The following is a 23190-nucleotide window of genomic DNA, read 5'->3' as shown; positions in this document are numbered from 1 at the left end:
CAACGTCAACATCCCTGACCACAGATGACATGTGATGCATTTCCTGTGGCAGATCTAAGGAGTTGCTTTGGAAGCTCAGCTGACCTCATTTCCTGTTACACTGAAACCGCCACAAAATCACAACAGAGAGCGCCAGTGGGCCGTAAAGGAACAGACCGGGGCTTCATTCTAACCTCATGACTAATTTTGGCCTCTGCTCACCTCTTTTTAAAATCAAATGAACAGAGACAACACAAGTGTTGGAAAGATAAGCTCAAGAAAAAGATCTTAGATGTCAGAGTGATGAGATCACACCGTGATGAGTAAGAGGATGCCTGTGTTTGCATAAATTGGTGGATAAATGGAAATAAGTACAGGAATGCATGCTTATGTGTGACATGTTGCCAAACCTGTGACTGAAACTAAAAAAAAAAAAAAAAAGTGTCTGCCAGCTGGAACCTTTTTCATAAACCAAAGGATCTCCTGCCGGTGTTTGTGTGTCATACAGGCTTGTGTGTGTGTGTGTGTGTGTGTGTGTGTGTGTGTGTGTGTGTGTGTGTGTGTGTGTGTGTGTGTGTGTGTGTGTGTGTGTGTGTGTGTGTGTGTGTGTGTCTGTATAGGATCTGCCAGATCCCTGGCTGTGCCTACAGAGCCAGATGGTGTGCCTGCAGCCTGGCTCCTCTGAGACCATAAAAAGAGAGATCAGTGGCATTTGACGGGCTGACATGAAAGAGTGGACATTAACAGCACTGCAGCCAGATCAACTTGACTCACACACACTGATAAACAAAGAGGATCACTAATAAAAAACACAACACGGTGCCTCGTTTGCTAGGCTCAATCCTTCCTCAGATTTACCCTCAGCACAAAATATTTAATCAACTCAGAGGCAGAGTGAGAGAAGGAGACGAGGTCAGTTAAGACACCTCCAGAGAGTCCTTCAACCTCTGATGTCCGAAAGCGTGAGTCATTCATCATGCAGTCAGTCATTATACCCATCTGTTGTTTTTATCTGCCCCTAGAAAAAGCAATTCCCGCTACTTAGAAAGATATGTTGTGTCCAAGCTGTAATGCTGCCAGCCGCCACTTGCTGTAGCTGTGGCTCTAGTTAATGGTTACTGCCACACTGCAGTTAAGCTGTATTACTTAGATGTATACAAGGCTTGAGAATCAAGAGCCGGTTCTCACTTGGAACCTGTTCTAGATTTCTGAGATTCGTGGATAAGATGAGGCCAAGCAGCAAACTCCGGTCTCAAACGATGAAGCCAATGCGGAAGTGATATAAACTGCAATACATCGAAAATCCGCTTGAGACTGGCTGCAGAAACACCGGAAACCACATAGATATGAATGGGAAAAAGACGATCTTTGCAGCATTAATAAACATGTTTACAGCCTGGTTCAAAAAACGGCTTGGCCCTACAACGCTAATCTCTCTATCGACACACACTGTACGGGGGGGTGAATTTGTTTCTAACGTGACGGTTAAGAAGATATTAAGATTATGAGTTTTGCCCAAATAAGGACATGACTGACGTGACTCCCGGTCGGGAACACACAGCCATTGGCTAAGAGACTCACACTACGTCACACTCTGCCTAGTTGAGTTCCGCATTACCAATATGGCTGCTGCCGTCGATTTGCTTCAAAACAGCTCTCAGGAACAGATGGGTGACGTCACGGATACTACGTCCATATTTTATACAGTCTATGGATGAGGCACATGAATTTCAGTTCCGCTTGTCGGTTCCTAACAGCAACAGAAATCTCTCCAGATTAAACCTCAGTGAGAATTTTGCAGAAGTTTTACTGATCTGCTAGAACCTGCTGTGCCAATGTCACATTACATTATTTGTGACGCAGTACGTCAACAAAGTTGTGTGAAGAGGATTAAGGTGGGCCACAGCAAGAAATGTAATGTTTGGCTAAAGTACACCAAAAAAAGATAATGACACAGCAACATGTCTGGCAAAACACTTTATGCACCAAAGGTTAGAGGTGCTGGCTCTGCTATTAGCCACACTCTGACATCAGTTTCCCTCAGACTACGATCAATTATAACTGTTTTGTTACTTTTAAATTAGTCAATTAGTCCAAATTTTAATTTCCATTTAAATGACTTGAATATTAGTCGCTTTGTAACATCCCTCATTAGCATACAATATGGGTGATTAATTTTCAATCCAAGGAGCTGCACTGAAGAACCACTATGAGTGTTCTGTTAATGGATATTAGAGGGAAAGAAATCCAGAAGTTGTGATGCCTTTTTTCAATTTTAAAAGAATTGATTGTCAGATTTTCCTGCTGGTTCCTCTGGGTACGGGGTCATGATGTGAACAGAGTGGGCAGAGCAGCCCTCAAGGGACAAAGTAAAATCCACTCTATACTACTAAACATGATGACGGGCTTGTGTAAGACAGCAAACAAAAAAACTAAACATAAGCCTCCTTATATCAGCAAAACTTTGTTCAAATTGTAGAATGGAAGATAAACATTTGTACAGATTGATTGTTAGGGGGTTAAGATGATCCACATCACCTCTGAAGGTTTTTAGTTATTTCCCTCTTGTACCACAACTTTTTATTCTAACCAAGAAATCATAAAAATCACTGCCATCAGCTGGAATAATGTGGTTACATCACTCCAAACCCTAAACACCGGGACTGAAAACCTCTGACTGACAGCGTTGATGTTTTTATTTTTTCCTTGAGGTTACATGAGTAACCAGGAAAAACTGTGTAAAGGTTGATGTTGCCTTTAATGCATCCATAGCAGAGCTTTTACAAGGATAGGGTAGGACACTCTGAGTCAATGAGACAATCGATTCAATCCAGGAGACGACTGCTGCATTATAAGACCAGTTTCTGCATTGCAGATGGCACTTATGTATACCATTACAGCAATCTATAGAACAGAGAGAAGGATATCAAAATATACAACTGTGTAAACAGAGATAAATCTGTCCCTACACTCAAATACAGATACAAAAAACACACTGAATTTAACATGTACATACACATAGTAACTTTGAAGTGTAAGCATGTATTTACACCAACTTAATCCCTTTAGAAAGCCAGAAAAACATATTCACACTCTCAGGTCTGCTGCAGCTGACATCTGAAAGGCCCACTGAATAATTGATCACAGACATTCTGATTGGTCCACAGTCTTACATGATATGTCTGCCTTGCCCATCACCAGGCAGCGGACAACCTGACCCACCGGGTGTGTAACCACTCATGACCTAGACAAGTCCCAAAACGATGAAGTCAGAGTCAGTTAATATTCAGAATGTTAATTCAACAAACACACACAATGGCTCCAAATGTTCATTACTCAGCTGTGAATGTGTGTGTATGTGCGTGTGTGCAGATTAGAACCCTCACAATAGCCTGCTTAACAAAAGAGCTTGCATGATGAAATTTATCTCTTTCAGATTAGACGTGTCTGGGATTTGGAGAAAGCTTGATATTCTTGCAGCGTCTCAGTGCTGATTGGTTGAAGAAGTGCAGGCGGATCCCATTAAGATCCAAGCAAATAACAGAGGAGGAGAACAATGCTTGAAACTAAAGAACGCTGCCAGTGACCTAATGGGCGAAAAACTGGTTTGTTTTACAAATGTACAAGTAGGATGAAGCTGAGAACTAAATCCATTATTTGTTTCCTCTTTTATATTACACACTCTATGATTGCCACAGCCTTCTCCTCCTGCAATAACAAACACTGATCAGTTTCCTCTGCCAATGACACTGAAGTCTAGAGTCTCAGTAAGCATCCAGAAATAGATAAGTGAATATAAAAACTCATGACTATTAGCAAACTTGAGAAAAAACAAAGCATATTTTGTCATTCAGATCTTTCTCAATACTCTGTGGGCGTGGCTGATATTGTATATTGCATATTGTATGTTTGAGTTGTCTTGAGGAAGAAAAAGAGGAAGAATCCCTGCAAATGTGAAAATTATTCGGTTAAACTGATCACTGAAGTGTGAATTATAAAATGGTTTGCAGTTCATATCATAGCTAGCACTTAGCATAGAAATGCAAAGTTAGCAATCAATCCAGAATTTGTTAGCTTTGTAGAATTAGCTTCAGCCAATTTTTTACAGGACTCCTTACAGGACTCCTTACAAGGCTCAACACCTACAACCCAAATAAAGAAAATCAACAAGAGCCCAATCTCCTGCAGCAATTGGGATTATCACCAGACAAAGCTCACACTGAGAGCGAAATATCGACTGTATGCAATGATGGATGACGCATTTCATTTTCCACTTGCACAAATGTGAAGCCAAAATACGCTCTGTGATAGGCACTGACATATTGCACATTTTGAAGGAGAGTCAGCGCAGTAGAGATCTGCCAGTGGAGCCCATAGACTGTATAAAATATGGACGTAGTATCCGTGACGTCACCCATCTGTTCCTGAACGCTATTTTGAAGCCAATCGACGGTGGCAGTCATATTGGAAATGCGGAACTCAACCAGGCAAAGTGTGACGTAAAAGGGGCGGAGTTTGAGCCTCCTAGCCAACAGCTATGTGTTCCCGTCCGGGAGTCAAGTCAGTCATGTCCTTATTTGGGCAAAAACTCTGAATCTTAAAGGTGACATATCATGCAAAATTGACTTTTTAATGGTTCTCTACCTGAAATATCCCTGGCATGTCTACAAACCCCCCGAAAATGAAAAAAATCCATTCTGCCCCTGTTCTGATTTCTCCACCTTTCTGTAAATGTGTGTGAAACGAGCCGTTTCAGACTTCCGTGTTTTTGTTACGTCACAACAATATCCGGTCTGTCACGGAGTCAGAGCTCGGAGCTTGTTCAGCCCATAGACTGTATAAAATACAACTCAACCCCTCCTCCGTTTTTCATTACCTGCACACATGTGTGCCAACAAGGAGCTTAGGAGGAAGGCATGCTAGTTGTAGGCTGTCTTAATAAACACAAAGGTCGGTTTTACTCCCCACGTCTGCAGATTTGAAGATCTAGCGGATGATTTTTATTTTGAATAGAGAAGTGCTAGCACTAGTTAGCATAGCCACATAGCTACATGTTCGTAGCTGTGTACCAAGTCCTTCAGAAAGGTCCTGCTGCAGGCGCCTCTCCGTCAGGATCAGATTCTGGATCAAATTCAGAGGGTTGAAGTAGCGCGGTCTGTAAGCAGTGTGTATATTCAGCCAACATGTAAACATTAGATCAACGTGCTGGAGAGCCGAGGCCACATCCACTTCCTGAGGGGGCGTGGTCAGAGGGAAAACAGACCGTTCTGAACAGGGCTGAAGAAGAGGGTTTTTCAGGCATGCCAAAATCTGATTTTGAAGTTTTTTTTTGAGCATAAACTTTAAAGACATGTTTTGGGGACCTCTTAGACCAGGGGTGTCAAACTCATTTCAGTTCAGGGGCCACATACAGCCTGAGTTGATCTGAAGTGGGCCGGACCAGTAAAATCAGAACATAATAACCTATAAATAACGACAAGTACATTCTGAAAATGTTCTCATTTAATGAACTATCTTTCTTTTTCCATGATGAGTCTCATAGTGGGCCGAATATTTAACTCTTTAAGCCCTGAAACCTGCTGTGAACACACCAAACACACAGGTTACCCACTCACCTGACACACAGAGTTGTCGCGTTAGAAAAGAAGTCACCCCACGTACAGTGTGTGCCGATAATTAGCTACGTAGACCCAAGCCGTTTTTTGTGACCAATGTGTGATGGTAGACACTCTGTGAAGTAATTGTTATCATTTTGTCATTAAGGCTGCTTGGTGTAGTATTATTTTCTCACCCTGGCAGCTTTAGGACAGACGTAGGCCAAGAGATCCATCAAGATATCAACTGTTTATGTAGGTGTGGTGGTTTTAAATGGTACATTATTATAATGAGTCATCATCACTAGCTAAGCTATTAGTTCATCCTTTATGAAACAGTAATAAATCAAAAGAGCAAAGGTGGCGAGTGATGCTATGATGGCGTCATGACTGTGAATAAATTCTTGTCACCTACACACTGAGAATATTTTCGCACTCTCAGGAGGTAAATCGTGCTCATACTGAAGCAGCAACTGTTTTCTTTCCACATGAGGGCATGAACATGAGGATATGAGTTTGTAAGTGTGCATGTGTGTGCGATTAATCAGCAGAAAGAGCAGGATTTGGAGTCAGTAATCAGGAAACAGTCCCTAACCCTTTGTTATAATTGGTTATGACTGCAACAAAAGGGTAAGTGACAAACAGGCAGGCAGGCAGGAGTATTTATAGCCACTCTAACCACAAACCAACAGAGAGTCAGGAGTACGGTGGGATAGGAGGGGGGCTGGAGATTAAACAAGCCTTGTGGTCTCTCCTGACTACATCTGATTACATTATGTAAAATTGAACATCCTGAGTTCAAAGAGCAAAGTAACAGAACGGCAAGGACTCAGGAATGACTAATGGAAAAGACATGAGTGCTGTAACCGGAGACATTAGTGTTACCATGTGGCCATAAAAACACACAAACACTCACCTTCTGTAGACTGGTGGGATTCAGCTGGGTTTTGTCTATGATCTTCACTGCCACCTACAGAGAGAAAAACACAGACAGAAAAAAAAAGAAATTAAAATGTGAGAGAGAGGGAAGTATAGAGATGAAAAATAACCAAGATGTCTAAACTAATTCTAGCTTTGTATTTGTGCTGTTCGTTGCACAGTGAAAGCTTGTGTGGAAAAAGAACTATCCTCATTATTTCACTACTCTGCTCTGAGGCAGTGTTGTCAAAACATGTCACAGCTGGATCTGTGCGCTCACTCTGAACACACCTAAAGGCTCTTCTATCCAGTAATTTGTGAAAAGATGGAGCTCTAACTGGAGGATATAAAAAAAGATAAAAATACACATTTGTTTGTGCTGATGAACAAAAAAATATCCCGTGACACACACACAGAAAACAAGCACAACATGGGCTTTCTGTGTGTAAAAGCATCCACCTACAATATCAAACAGACAAAAGGTCTTTAAGTAAATGTTCCCTCTGTGGCAGCCAGGCCTGTGCTAAAGTATTTGACTCTGCATGTAGGTGATGAACTCTTTGGCCTGGCAGGTTTTGTTTTGCAGCAGTCTGAACCATCCATCTTGATAATCACCCCAAAGTGCATGCTGAAACAGACCTGTTCCCATCAGCAGCTTTCACAGAGACAAGCTGAGCCATACTGCAGACTCACCAGCAAGTAGAGGTACATTATGCTGATTAGTGAGCAACAGTTTTACAACGTAATGTTATTGCACTGTAATAATACATATGGGCTTTTGTGGTTGCACAAAATAAATCACTGATAATTATGCAGATTTAAACATCAGCTGATTGAAATGCTTATCACAAACACTTGCCTGAGCTGAGTTTGCATGTGCAGATCATTTCATCCTGTTAAAATCTTGAAACGTGTTGTTTATTGTCTGTCGTTTGAGGGATGTCACCACATTTGATGTGGATGTCCGGCTAGTGTTGGTGGTAAATGTAGTGAATTGAAGCAGTAAATTCCTCATTGCATGCTATATTGAGCAGGAAGGCTGAGTTGTTCTCTTAGCTGAGTAGTGCAGCCTACATTTACCAGAATGCCCTGTTTTTTTCTTTCTTTGTCCACATACAACCTTAAAACATTGCTGGAATTTCAGATAGCAAACACTTTAACCCAAACTTTATTGTTAATTTAAAGAGTCTCTTTTAAAGTTTGTTGCATTTTGTACTTGTTAGTAGTAATGTGGTTTAACCATGAGGTATTTAAAGCTGTCGTTTTAGTTGTACAAGCTTTTGTCAGTTGGCTGAGGACCCTTTTTGAGTGGATTTACTTTTTGTTTTGTAATGATGACATTTTTGAAATGCTAAATCAAAGTTGAGAAAAGCTCCAAGAGAAGCTCTTGGACTTAAATAACGGAAGCTCAGGGGTTTTAACCTCGACACAACTTTTATGAAGATGTTTCATTCCTGTTTTATTGAATCGCTTTTAACTTTTTCAATGATGTCCTGGTATGGGTCAACAAGTCTAAAAAATAAAAATAGACTGCAGGCTATAGTGAAGATATGCAGCTGGGTTGCGGCCACGCCCCTGCCTGACATGTCAAGCCTTCAGTGAGCCAGGACCCTCAGCAAGGCCTGGTCTGACCCGTGCCATCCTCTTTTTCTTGACTTTCACCGGCTTCCCTCAGGCCGTAGATTCGCGATGCCAAAAAGCAGGACAAAGAGGAAGAGAAACTCTTTTGTACCGATAGCAGCTAGCCTGCTTAACGATGCCGCATAATTGTTGTTTCCATGTTGTTACTGTTGTTACCGTTTTGAATGTTTTGATGTTGGTGTGACTTTTTTGTTTGTGTCACCACTGACTGAAAGACAAATTGCCCTCCGGGGGTAATAAAGAAACCTTGAACCTTGAACCTTGAAGTTGAACCTTGAGGGTTACTTTCATTCTCGAAATCTTACAGAAATGGAGTGACGCCTGCTAGCTAGTTCAGGCAGACAACTCGAGCTGCGCTGCTATACACGTCACATGTCCCACTCTCATAACCATCATCCACTCCCGCCCTCTGCCTCTCAAATTGGCGGTCTACTTAAACTGGGAAAATCTACCATCTCTCCCTCTGCCTGTCAACACCTCTGCTGCCTGCATGCCTATTGCTGAATTTTCATTCATCCCCACCGCCACCCCAGCATCCACCTGCAGGGTCCGGGGGTGTTCAGTATGTTTTGCTCATCACTCCTCAATGGCTGCATGTAAACTTATCTGCAGGTGGTGATGAGGCCGGAGCCTGGGCGCCAAACATGAATATGTATTTGCTGCTACTATAAACAATTTAAACGCGAGTTGTCTGACTGAACTGCTGGTTAACATCCTGATTAACAGTGTGAATAGGGAAGAAAGAACCTTCACAGACAAACACCTTGCCCATAACATCCTGTGCATCACTCTTTAGGGAGGCTATTTTTACAGTTAATAGATGGTCTGCATTACAAGCAAACGCAGGAACTAAATGAAAACATAATAATTAGTCTTGAGTTCTTAAAAGAACCAGTGTCCTAAAAAGATAAGGCTGGTGGACAGGAAAGACAAAAGATTCCTGCAGCTGTGCCACAGAGATAAAGACATCAGCTCTAGCTGCACAACTGTCATATTTTACACCAAAAGATGTAAGGTTACCACTTGCAGTAAGGCAAAAATGCTTCTTGAATACCAAAGTCCAACAGGAGGTGATTTCAGAGCCTAAATCGAACACATTAACATGGCAGCCAATTTCCTCTGGCATCAGGGAAAGAGTGGGCAGCTCTGAAGCTCTTATGTTGTGGTATAGGTTACAAATCTTATAAACTTAGGGAATCTGATAAACCATTATCAGTTCCCAGCCTCTCTGTGCAGAACCAACTGAGCTGGCAACACTCTCTACTGTTTCTTTAGTAAGAAGAAAGAGGTGGGGCAACCCTTTTGGATTAATGATACTATCCAAGAATATATTATTATTTATTACAGCAGCATTACTGTGGCTCTGTCCTCACGAGAGTTTAATAAACTTGCTTCAGTGGATGCAGACTCTGGCTCTACTCCAAAGCATTGTGCTCCGGGGGAAATCACGAAGCAAATGCTGAGTCACAGTGGAGAGAGTGCAGGTTATATATCCTGAGCAGTGTTTCTTCAAGACTAAAATACAAGTTCCAGAGACATTGAAATGCACCCAAACCCCCAAAATACGCCTGCCAAAACAAAAGGGAGTCTAGCAGTGAGAAGAAAGAGCAGAAGGACTGCAGAGAGGCTCCATGTTTGTACACACATGCAGTACGCAGGTGGTGTCTATTTGCAGCCTGCGTTAGGTGGGCAGGCGCACAGACAGACCTCACTCCCTTCCTCTGCTTCCTCCTGTCATGGACAACACTCAGGTGGAGGCATGTGTGTGTCGATTTATGCCTGCAGGTGTTTGAGCCGGCCTCACCTCTCACTCTATTGTTCCTTCTTCCGTTATTCCCTCTGCGTGAGTCAGAGATATCATTACATTTCCTCACAGCGCACTGTACCAATGTTTGCCTTTTGAGCCTCAGAATGAGAGATTACATGAATTGCATTACATCACATGTGAGTGTTTGTGTTCTCTTTCTAATGGACATGAGGGTGAATAATTCAGCCCCACAGTGACAGAAGGGCAATGTGCATCACTGTTAATTATTCAGCGCAGTCGTAACACTCGGCCCATATGCTCTTCACCGTATGCAGGTCTTGTGATTCGGCGTACGTGTGAATATTCAGATAGAGGACATGAAGGAGGAAACTTAGTCATTGCAGAACTTGAGTGCTGATGAGTTTTCTACGTGTTCCCCTCCACTTGTATTTCCCTCTGTGCTCTTCGAAAACCACAGGGTCATGATCTCTGTGTTCTGAAGGGAGCTACTGTAGCTGAGTAGGTCCCATCTCATACACTGAAAGTTACTAGTGGGGCTGCAGAAATCAATTGCCATATCATTGTTATTGCATCATGAGTGTTTGCAAACAGTTTGCACACACATTGCAAAAGTTTGACCTTATGAACGTTTATACAATTTTAAAGTTTGAACCATAGACTGTAAAAAATATGGACGTAGTATCCGTGACGTCACCCATCTGTTTCTGAAGAGCTGTTTTGAGACCAATCGGCTGCGGCAGCCATATTGCTTCTGTCGAGCCAGTGTGACGTAAAGAGGCGGGCTTTGAGCCTCCTAGCCAACAGCTGCAGTGTTCCCACAGGCAGCTGTGCCTCTCATTGGAAGACTGGTAATCTCAATATCTTCAAAATTGCCGAATTAGAAAAAAATTCACCCCCCTCACAGTGAGAGGACATCGAGAAATGAGCTATTCAGACTACACTCATCTTTTGAACCAGGCTGTAAACATGTTTATTAATGCTGCAAAGATCGTCTTTTCTCCATTCATGTGTATGTGACTTCCGGTACTTCCGGAGCCAGCCACAAGCGGATCCTCGATGAACTGCAGCTTTTAACACTTCCGCATTGACTCATAGTTTTAGACCGCAGGTTGCCGCTTGGTTTGAACAAATGAGACAAATTATGGGGTGTATCTACTGGATGGAGGCCATGCAATGTCTTGCCACCCTCTGATGCAGATGAAGCTTTTAGGAGTCATGAATGAATGATTTGGAAGGTGTTTTTTGTATCTACTTTTGAGCTTCAGGGTTGGTTACTGTTAATATTTTTTGTGGTATTTTTTTTGTTGTTTATTTATGATATGGTTTATTGTGTGGTAACATTGATACGTTAAATAGTGGGTCATATGTTAGGGGCGGGAATATTCTATTCAATTAAGCCACCTGTTACGTTTTGTTTGGAGTTGGAGAGAGAGGATGAGCTGGGTCGCTGTATTTCGCATTGACTGCTATTTTTCTTTGATCACTGTGATCACTAATCATTTGAGCCGATACCATGAGTTGATTATCCTTTTGGTTAATAAAGAGTTTAACGTATTTTTCGGATAGCAGAGTTTTTTTTTGCTTTAGCGCTTAAGACAAGTTTTACTAGGCCCAACCTCAGCCCCTCAGCAGCTTTTTGCTCTGTGAAGTATCAATCAATCAATCAGACTTTATTCGTAAAGCGCTTTTCATACAATGACATTGTAACACAAAGTGCTGTACAAGAAAAACAACTTAAAATAGAATAAATTAAGAAAAAGATCCCATCCCCAGCCCAGACCCCAAACCCACCCCACAATCCTAAGGTTAACAACACAATATGCAACAATAGTAATAAAAACAATAAAATAAATAAAAATAAATAAATAAAAAATCTAAATAATTTGCTGAACGAACTGAGGAAACGCTCTCATGTTATCTTAATGAGGAAACACTGGAGGTAAAATAAGATGTTAAAACTCAAAACAGGAAATTAAAATCACCAAAGTAAAATACATTTCTAAGATAATAAAAGACTAAAATATTAAACCATTAAAAGAAAATAAGATGTGAGACTTAAAGTAAATAAATAAATACAGTAGAATAAAAGTGACTAAATTTGAAATAGATAATAAATAAATAAATAAATAAATAAATAGATAAAACTGTTAAGAATAAAAATAAAACTTAGTTAAAAGCAAGACTTAAAAAGGTAGGTCTTGAGTTTGCCTTTAAAAATAAGTAGCTACAGAGCACGAGTTTTACTTTGTAAAACATATAGAACAAAAACAATAGCTATTGGTTAATGAAATAAGTTGTTTTATGTTTGTATGACTTGCAGCCTGAAACAAAGCGGTAAAATATCATAACATTTGAGCCTCCAACCCTTAGCATGACAAAAGTGAAATTGGACACCATGCTATTAGGTGTATTAAAGAGTAATATTGCTATGTTTTCTCTTTATAAACCTAATGTTTGAAGTGTTTCTTAATGTTATTTTTTTGGTACTTATAGATATAATCAACTGCATGTTTAACTTTGATGCAAAATGGTCTTACTTTTTTTGCTCTTTTCATTCCTTGCTGAAACTGATAATAAAAAGATTTTTAGGTGTATTCTAATGTACAGGTTTTAAAGGTATTTTTGTGGTTTTGTTGATTTCAGATCAGTTTGTCTAACTAGGATTCATTTTTTACCTACTGTATATATCTATCAGTTTCATAACTTTTCCACATAAGAGCTGCGAGTTCATGGTATCTTATCTTTTTTTAGCTGTATACCATTTGATTAGCTTTGTGTCTATATTTAGCTCTTTCACTACATTTGTTCACTGTACTGTGTAAGTGTAAAGAGAACTGCTGCAGAATATATGTTATTAAGAGGGAAAAAACTGTAAATTGATCATTCAGTTGATCAATTAATAATTAATTGAATCAACTTGGTCAAATAAATTTAAAGTATAGAAAAAACTAAACATCTCTTTATTCCAGCTCCTCAAATGTGAGATATTAAACAGCCCTTTTTATGTGTTCTATTCTGCTTCATATCATATGGCAAATGTAAGCAGAAAGAAGGATAGCATATCAAAATGATTGTTAATTATTTAACTAAATTACTTAATTTAGTTGTACATGTTACATTAACAATACAGATATTCTATTCTATTCTTTTGTACTTTGTTCTAACTGTAAAAAAAACTGTTATATTAAAAAAAGTATTAAATGTTACTTGAAAAAGAAAAATTCTGCAAAAAATGTCCAAAACAATGACATATGGGAGTTTTACTAAACTAAATAAACTGCTAATAAAAAAGTATTATCATCCATCCCCTGTGGGTAAGTGAAGACATATGGATGAGGCAAATAGTTCCATAAGCACAGCTAAGCATGCGCCTGTGTGTGTGTGTGTGTGGGTGTGTGTGTGTGTGTGTGTGTGTGTGTGTGTGTGTGTGTGTGTGTGTGTGTGTCTCCCCTCATCCTGAAGTCACCCTCCTAGAGGACACTTTGAGGAGGACACAGCCCATTTTTCTCCACAGAACTCTTCCTGATTTCTGAGTTCAGAAAAATCTTTGCTGCTGTGAGTCTGGCTGGGCTGAAGCTGAGATAACGTCAGCTTCAGTGGGTTGTGTTCTTTCCACCTGTTCTCTCCTCAGTCTGATCCATGACTTTGCATTCTGATGAGCCAGCAAAGGCACTCAGGCACACAAAGCTGGGCCTGACCTTCTCAGCAAACAGTGGGTCGCATACCCAATGTGCCTGTTTAGGATTAGCATGAAAGGATGCAGAATGGATCAAACTGTGACTGGTCTGACCTGGAGGAATATTCAGCATCTTGATGCTGTGTTATGACCAAGAACATGTTGAAACTCTGAAGATAAAAGGGCACAGGCGGTCATGAGAGAGTGTGTGAGGTTGATCAGTGAGAGCTCCACAGCTAAGTGAAGGACAGAGAACAGATCACAGGCCGTTGTTTTCTCCTTAGGGAAACAGGAGCTTTAATTACTGACACACCAAAGCAGTTTGTCCATCACCCTGACAGGTCAGCAGTGCATGACTGCGTGTGGGAGTGAGCGCAGAGAGCTCGACCTGACAGGAGAACTAACATTGTGAAGTACAATATCTGCATGACAGAAGGACATCATTCATATTTAGGCCAAAAAGCTCAGAGCAAATAAACGTAGCATTACAAAATATCTGCTCCATTTCATTTTTCTGTGGGAGATCCATAAATAGATTGTCCTCTCTGTCATTTCTCTGATGGATGCTTAAATGTTACCACAATGGGAAATGTAAGCTGAGACGAGCTGATGACCTAAGGTTAACTCAAATGTGCTGCTTCAAATTCAAACAATAACAAAAAAGTGATTGTATGATGTTCTGCAGAGCGTGGGATCATGGCAGTTTAAATCTACATGTCAAAAAAATTGCTGATAAATATCTGTCTGAGCTCAGGCAGAAGTTCTGAGTTATTTCATTACATTGTTTAAAAGCCAGATATATAAATGTTTTGTCAATTCATGCTAAAGAAATAGACGCTAGTAACATTAACCCACATTTAACGGTTTCCTGATCTACTTCCTCACTCTCTGATAAATAACATGGTGGTTCCAGAAGGACAGACCTCCAAATCAGTGTTGCCCAACTTAACGACTTTTCTGGCTATATTTAGCGAGTTTTCAGACCCCTCTAGCAACAAATCTAGCGACTTTTTCTGGTGTCATTGAAGACTTTTGGAGACTGACGTGAAAGCATGTATTGTTCTTACTCTTCTCAACGAGCAGTGGATGCTGCTGTGAGTCCCCCTAAGCTACATTTAGCGCAGGGGGCGTTCATCCCTCCTCATCCAGACTGCAAATGTATCACGCATGTACGAAGACACCGCTGGCTGATCCTGCCTACTGTCTCTTTATGGTCCACTTAGATTGTTAATTTAGGTTGTCTACAATAAAAATGTTGGAAATGTTACGGTTGAAAAATTTAATGTTTTACTTTGATTTGTTGTAGGCTCCTAAGTGTAGTTATAAACATATTTAAGGACGTTTTTTACTCTTGTTTTCTCTCTCCCTGGAGGCTACTCATCTCTCCTACAGCGTCCATTACAATTTCCGTTATGCAAATTAGGAGATGATGTCATGTAGCGACTTCTAGCGACTTTTAGGACAGCCAATAACTACTTTCCTCACTGGGGAGTTTATTTGGGGCAACACTGCTCCAAATAAAACGCACTTACATTTTTATTTTTTTTTTGCTGATTTTTCAGGGTTTGAACATTTGGGACAATGTTGACACCCAACTTTGCATAACATATGATAATTGATAATATGATGATTGGTTGTTTCTGTGACATTGTGACACAGAAATGTAATATTATGCCTTACTGCTGCTGACTATCTTGGCCAGAACAATTGAAAAAGAGATTTTTAATACAATGAGTTTCTTCTGGTTTAAAGGTGACATATTATGCAAAATCGACTTTTAATGGTTCTCTACCTGAAATATGTGCCCCAGGCATGTCTAGAAACCCCCCGAAAGTGAAAAAAATCCATTCTGCCCCTGTTCTGATTTCTCCACCTTTCTGTAAATGTGTGTGAAACGAGCCGTTTCAGACTTCTGTGTTTTTGTTACGTAACAACAATATCCGGTCTGTCACGGAGTCAGAGCTCGGAGCTTGTTCAGCCCATAGACTGTATAAAGTAATACTGAACCCTTCCTCCGTTTTTCATTACCTGCACAAATGTGTGCTAACAAGGAGCTTGGGAGGGAGGCATGCTAGTTGTAGGCTATCTTAATAAACACAAAGGTCGGTTTTACTCCCCACGTCTGCAGATTTGAAGATCTAGTGGATGATTTTTATTTTTCGTGGAAAAGTGCTAGCGCTAGTTAGCATAGCCACATAGCTACATGTTCGTAGCATAGACTGTAAATAAAAATGGACAGCGTTGCTCCACCTCCTCCCGTTGTACGGTTCTGAAGCCAAAAAATCCCGCTCCTGGGCGCCGCCATTGTGCAGCCAGAGCCTGTGAAGCCACTGTAATAAGCTCTACCCTACAGCGTGACGTCACAAGACGCTGTGTGTCCTTTGAAGTTTCACTCCATGGCGGCTGTGAATCAAAGGACCCCGGAAGTAAAACCCCGTTTTTTAAACTCTAATAACTAACGAAAAAGAAACTTTTAAGGAAAAAGAGGCCTTGAACACAAAACACTCAAATACTAACTACATATCACCACAGCATACGGATGTGAGAAACATTCTTACGACGTGTATTTATTTTTTAAAGTTTGACTGCTCACCCTTTCAAATGAATGGGGGAGACAGATTTTTTGACCTATAATGCAGCCAGCCACCAGGGGGCAGTCACACTGCTGAAAGCCTCACCACCAGCCACCGGAACCTCTCCCTTGGTTCGTAGCTGTGTACCAAGACACACGTCGACATACTGACAAATAAAACAACAAGAAACACTAAATCTGTGACCAATCCTTCAAAAAGGTCCTGCTGCAGGCGCCTCTCGGTCAGGATCAGATTCTGTATCAGATTTAGAGGGTTGAAGTAGCGCGGTCTGTGAGCAGCCGTGTATATTCAGCTAACATGTAAACATTAGATCAACGTGCTGGAGAGCTGAGGGCACATCCACTTCCTGAGGGGGCGTGGTCAGAGAGAAAACAGAGTGTTCTGAACAGGGCTGAAGAAGAGGACTTTTCAGGCATGCCAAAATCTGATTACAAAGTGTTTTTTTGAGCATAAACTTTAAAGACATATTTTGGGGACCTCTTAGACCAATATATTTTGATGAAAAAAGCGTAATATGTCACCTTTAATTAAGGTTAAAACTATATCACAATCCAAAATGTGTTTATTTCAAGTGGATGATCTCGAGCTGCAATGATTTGTCTATTAAGAACTTTGTCAAAGGAATAAAATCAATCTCACACCTTTGTGAAAAAATTCAGAAAAATTCAGGTACCATCTGTGCTTTTTTATGGTTATTCAATATCTTTAATCATTCTTCTTATTATTTTTCACCAAGAATTCACTCTGTGATGGATTTATTTTGCAACGTAGAAACATCATGGAAACTAAGCATTAACCAGGAAAATAATCCTTGCATTAACCAATAACTGAGGTGTTGGTGAGCTGCAGCCTTGGTCACACTCTAGTAGCAACTGTGGTGACAGCTTTTGTGATGAGGACTGATTTGTATAACCTCTGGGGATGTGCGTGTTTAGTCAACTATATGATTTAACGTTGTCTCTCAGCAGCAGAATTACTAGTCAGTTAAACTAGTAGTTTATATTTATATTATTGTTTACCTGAAATACTGGTCATATGTTGTGTTTAAGATGTAGTGCAGCCACCAGCCACTAGCCCAGGCTGCAGCTTCAGTTAATGGCTATTGCCACAATGCAATAGTACTCTACTATCTGGACATAAAGAAGCACGTATGGCGGCACTCGTAGCACGGCACAGTGCAAGTTAGACTGTCATATATCCACTTGATCAGAGCAATGTGTAACCAGAACAGTTATGTGGTTGTTAACCTGCAAGGAGGACCAAAGGCTGGTGGTGCAAGCTCTGCTAACCTTAGCCCCATCAGGCAAACCAATTTGACATTGCTTACCCGCAGACTGTGATCTCATGTTTAGCCATGTTAAATTAATTGTGCCCACATTCAACCGTTTAATGACTGTTCTTCTACCTTTAGACTGAACAGTTAGTCAGAATTAAAATTTCTGTTTAAACAACTAGGGAATTAGTTGCTTTGGGACATCACTTACAGCCACAATAAAACCTAAATTATTTGTAAAACCTAAACAAAAATGTGTCTCACCTCTCGTCCAGTCAGGACATGTCGTGCCAGCTTCACCTTGGCGAAATTTCCCTTCCCAATGGTCTTGAGGAGGCGGTAATTGCCAATATGGGGGTGCTCCTCCGTGGAGGTGAAAGAGTTGCGGCATCGTGGCAGGCTGTGGCGGCTTGCAGACTTTGTGGGAGGAACTGGAGGTTCAACGAAGCCATCCACCGACGAGTGCTGTAGGAAAGTCATACATGAGGAGATCAGACTCTTTCAATGGTGAAATACTAACACTATACGTCCCTGAAGCTCTCAGCCTTTTGAGGACAAAGTTAATAAAGTTCCTTCCTCTTTCTATACAGGCTGCACACGTACAAACTCTGCAGCAGAGTAGTGCTGCAGTGGAGATTTGTGTGTATGTCAAAGCTGGGATATCCTCTGTGCAAACAAAGATGCACCCATTAACACAGATGACTCAGATGCAAGAACAGGAGCCATTGAGCTGAAAATGTGTGTGTCTGAGCATATATCAATACATTTTCTGTGCATGTAAACACACAGAGTGGTATCCTGCATGAAGGGGACAAAAGAAGGAGGGAATCAGGTTTCTTCCTCTCTTCCTGTACGACACCTTAACCTCTTAACCTAGAGACCTTATCAGTCACAAGACAAGGTTTGATAACAAAAGGAATAGAACTCCTTTGACATTGAGTCTTTGAGAATACCAAAGAAATGTTCAGAACAGAGTCTAGACTTATAACAATGTTAGCAGCTTTGTGGCTGAACCCAAAAACAAAAAGTGTCCCTGAGATACGAGATGTGAAGGTGAATACGTAACAGCCTGGTATAAGTACAATGTTGGCACAGGCTGCCTACAGTCTCTGTTGGTCTAACTCCACTCCCCTACAGCAGCTGCTTATGTCAGTCCAGGTCAGAAATCCCATGATCCTTTGCTCCAGAGCACCACACCCCAGCCAGAGAATAAAGCGTTGGTCTGGTTACCCAGGCTCCCCTGCTCTCCTTTCACGGGGGGGAAATGCTACACCCTGCAGGGTGCACATCACCTCAGATATCCCACATCCTGATGGAGGGAGAGCTACACTGCAGGTTTGAAACACTTCCTGATGTGACGGTGTGTGTGTGTGTGTGTGTGTGTGTGTGTGTGTGTGTGTGTGTGTGTGTGTTTGTGAGAGAGTGAGTGCAAGGAAGGAGAAATGTTGATTTGATGCCAATCATAGTCAGCATCCTTATTTCTAATGCACCAAAACCTCCTCCATGATGGAAATTTGGGCCCATTTTTTATACATGCAGTGGGTAAATGTTCACACTAAAAAGTAGCTGTTATCCTCTGAATCAATTTTCTTCACATCTGCTGTAAGGGGAGTTTGTCATTTAAACTTGGAAGGGTCTTAAATTTTGAAAATGAAGCAAGCTGGCATGTGTGCAGGTGGTTGGTTAACACACAAAGTTAGTTTCACCCTCCCATCCATTTACTCGCAACCACTGACATTACATCTTCAGGGACGCCAGACCTATAAAAACATAACACACACCTGAGCAGACACACATAAAAACAAGGAAGCAACAAGAGGAGCTTCTTCTATTTTGCTGCACTAAAAGCCACTCGTCTCTCTGAGTAATAAGCTGTTATGCAATGCAGTTCAGCTGCTAGTGGGCCCTGGGGCTGCCTGATGGAGTCAAACAGAGGCAGGCTATGCTGGCCAGCTACTGCCAGTGCTGCTGAGCTGAGTTTTAATAGCCGTTCAGCGGTCTATACCCTTGTCTCTGGAAGCTAAAGCAGCATCAGACAGTTAGACGGTCACATTAGAACCCCCTCTGAGCTGATGCATCACTGAGCAGCAGCAAAGAATGATCAGATGCGATGTAAAGTTGCATTGGGGATTGTTATATAACTTAAGAAAATAATTTTGTAATCTTATTTCGATAACCTGAAGATGATGCTGATCCATGTCCTCAAGCTGGAACAAAAGTCCTATTTTTAAAAATCTAGGAATAACCTTTAAAACAGCTTCTGGCTACTTCTTCTGCTTGTACTTGTAACACAGTTTAATAGGAGGCTTTAGCCGGTGCCTCGTCTTGTTTCTAGAAAGAAATCTGACAAACCTAGATATGTCAGAGCCTGTCAGCATACACACAGCAATCCTGATCTCAGCAGAGATATCCCTTTTATTATAATGCTGTTCTTTGTGTGCGCGTGACCGACAGCGCGCGAGCAGCACTGGAGGGAGGGGGTGGTCGTTCATAAACATTCCTCCACACACAGTGAATGAGAAGAAATCTGCAGCTATTTCTTTAGCCTGTGGATAAATACATGTCTGTGTGCTGCTCTTCACTGTCGTGGCAGGAGAATGGTGAATAATAACACGCTCCCTCCTCCTCCTCTTCTTCGTCTCCTCAGCTCACTCTGATTCTATCTTCCCTACATTGGCTTCCAGTTTAACTCAGAATTCATTTTAAGGTTCTTGTTTTTGTGTATAGAGCTCTGCATGGTCAGGCCTTCTGGATATATCGCAGACCTGCTCCACCCCTACCTCATCAGTAGGTCACTCAGGTCTTCTGACCTGGCCTTGCTGGTTCTCCCTGGAGCTCGTCTAAGGACAAAAGGTGGCCGTGCGTTTTAAGTGGTGGCACCAACATTGTGGGATGCTCTTCCTGTCTCTGTTGTCACTTTTAAAAAACTCTTAAATACACATTTATTTAAACAGGCCTTCAACTCCCCTTGTACAGACTAATGTTTTAATTATACTATTGTCTGCTTCTTTTACTGTTTTAAGATTTTATTTCAATGTTTTATGATTTCATTTGAATGTTTTATCATTTCATTTTAATTTGAATATTTTTCCTGTGAAGCACTTTGTGGTTTTATTCTATGAAAGGTTCTATACTAAATAAAATGTACTTACTTACTTCACTCTAAGCATGCAGTTACAACAGGGCCCAATAGGTGATGGATGTCACATTGCGATGCTACCAAGCGTTGCCATTGAAAAGTAGGGCAACATCCTCCCCCACCCTCCCTAAATATTGACGTTGTGGACCAGAAAATACCTCCAGTTGCACGAGTGGAGCAACATGATTTGTCCTGTAGGCCTCAGAAGCAACGTTTTAATGGTCCACATTGTAACATTCAAGCTTCGCATGTATCATTAAAGGCAGCATACTGACGCAGTGCGTTGTTAGTGGCACACAACAACATGGGCAAACATAACCGAACTGCACCTCTATTCTGGGTTATCCAAGGCTCCCTGCGCTTTATTCCTGTCAGAATGGAAAAACAGGCTGAGTGCTCATTGATCGGGAGGCTCTGCAACATTAGCAACAAAAAGCCCTGCTCAACATGCACCGACCACCAGTGCGCCAAAAACAGCCAAATCCCTGCTCATATTTCTCCAGCTCCCATACCGGCGTCTGAGGACAACAGCACTTACATTCTCGGTGTCACGCTCGTTCACCGTGGGCAATGGCGTTCTGGTCGACATCTTGTGTGCTTCACAGGCCGCTCAGCGATGCAGCGGGCTGGGCAGAGCAGAGCAGACACGGCGCGGTGCCTCCCGTCCCTCTCTACATCCCCTGGAAACACCGCAAACAGCGGCCCGGGTTTTTACCGCAGCATAGCGCGCACAGGGCCCAGCCGACGCGCCAGATTGTGGTTCTCGGCTTCCGTGCACTTCGCTTCAGGTAGTAGGTAGGCTAGTGGCAGACAGAAAAGGAGGAAAGAGAGACTGAGAGAGAGAGAGAGCGAGGAAGAGAGAGAGAGAGAGAGAGAGAGAGAGAGAGAGAGAGAGAGAGAGAAAGAGAGACTGAGAGAGAGAGAGAGAGAGAGAGAGAGAAGGGGGGCAGGCCAGGAAGATGCGTCGGTAGCGGACGGGTCTGCGCAGCGCATCTCAAACCTCCCACCAGGAAGGATGGAGGGATCTCTCTCTCTCTCTCTCTCTCTCTCTCTCTCTCTCTCTCTCTCTCTCTCTCTCTCTCTCTCTCTCTCTCATGCACATACACTCCCTTTGTCTCCTCTTTATAGCTCATTATTTCAGTCACCAGAAAACAGTTAAGCACACAGTCGCAACAGTGTCCCACCAGATCTAATTGTAGGGCGTGCCAAACCGGTCCAAATCACTTTTTGTCCATGTCCTAATAGCCTTAATACAACACATTGAAGACATGCAAGGTGGTTTTGTAATATCATTACAACAAATTCTTAAAATCGACTGGAATTGTATAATTACTTAAATTATATTACAGACATGTGAGTGAGTTAACTCCTTGATTCAACGCTGTGGGTGGATGTGGTTAAGCTGAGTGTTCATGTGGTGTTTGAATGTGGTAAACAATGTCCTGATAAAGGCCTAGTTCATGGGGAAAGCCTGTGTCCATCAGTAAGCTGGACACGCTACGCCATCTGTTGGACAATGATGGTATTACATCCCACATTTTTCTTCAGTTAATCATTAATGAGGTGGAAAAAATCCTTAGTGGTCAGGGAACAAATTAGGGGATAAATAAGCGACTGTATCTCCTTTTTTTAATCATATTTTGATATTATCAAGAGGGTCTTTTTATTGACAAGGATGCCAAAGACAGATTTAGTATGTAGGTAAGAGAAAGGGCCCCAATAGATACATGTTCCTTAATTTTGTGGTGTTTGATGAAACCAAACACTATAATAATCATTTAAAAAAAAAGGAACCTGCCTATTTGAAACACATCCAAACTCTGCTCTCTCTTCACTTAACAATTATGTTTGCAAAAGGGTTGCCAACAATATCATTAAATGTATTATTTATAAAAGGAAATCTATTACTCCTCTGCAGAGGTCCATCACCTGGGTTTTTTGGGTGTGGTGATGATAAAATGACGTGCAGGATTATGTGCATGCACAGATTGTCCACTAGGTGTCAGCCTGCACAAGCATTACATTGCACATGTGCAGCATCACACGCTTGGGGCCTCCATCAAGTAATTCCATCACTCATCCTTTTGTCAGCTGCTATCCCGTTTCTCATAAGTCATGGATGTTCTGTCGTGTCACATTTTGCAGAGAAACAAGCCGTGCAGCAGCAGTTTAATGTCCATCACTGAGTCTCCTGTGTGAGATGTCTTGTCCTCTTGTCTCTGTAGTGTTATAGTGGAATTCATGCAGACAGTGCACCTTCCAGGCTGTTACATGACTGATGGTTTGTCTCACACACCAGAGAGGCCCCTGCTATAACAATGGACACAGCTTGACCTAACACATCACAATATGTGATGGATATAAGACCTGAAGGCCACTGAGAGAGCATGAGGTCTGTTTTTGAGGGTTTTGAGGAACCACCAGCCTCCTTCCCATCAGCAGTCAGGTTGAAATTTCTCAAATGACTTTCCAGAACATTCCTGAATAAGGTTTTCCTTTGATAAATTTGTGTTTCACAAAAAAGCACAGGAAGATACTGTAAGATGGTTCAACAAAATAAAAAGAGGTCCAACAGTGAATCTTGGCATGTAGATGGGCATTTTTGGAA

At 41.6% G+C, this 23190-nt stretch overlaps 1 protein-coding gene across 4 annotated transcripts in view; it reads right to left on the bottom strand.

Moving 5' to 3' along the window:
* mark1 (MAP/microtubule affinity-regulating kinase 1) overlaps positions 1-21557 on the bottom strand; it is a 40925-nt gene extending 19368 nt beyond the window's left edge. For 2 of the 4 annotated variants that reach the window (XM_034681721.1, XM_034681725.1), the window contains exons 1-3: positions 21121-21556; positions 17708-17908; positions 6490-6543 (exon numbers count right to left, since the gene is read on the bottom strand). In XM_034681721.1, the coding sequence (XP_034537612.1) occupies positions 6490-6543; positions 17708-17908; positions 21121-21171 (306 nt within the window). In that variant the 5' untranslated portion in view covers positions 21172-21556. Of the gene's footprint in view, positions 1-6489; positions 6544-17707; positions 17909-21120 lie in introns of all 4 variants that reach the window. The other 2 variants (XM_034681722.1, XM_034681724.1) reach the window with 2 other exon arrangements.
* Between the last annotated feature and the right edge of the window lie 1633 nt (positions 21558-23190).

The sequence above is a fragment of the Notolabrus celidotus genome, chromosome 4 (assembly GCF_009762535.1).
Source record: "Notolabrus celidotus isolate fNotCel1 chromosome 4, fNotCel1.pri, whole genome shotgun sequence".
Taxonomy (NCBI): Eukaryota; Metazoa; Chordata; class Actinopteri; order Labriformes; family Labridae; genus Notolabrus; species Notolabrus celidotus.
Note: the sequence above shows the minus strand (reverse complement) of the source record. Positions and strands in the feature narration are given on the sequence as shown.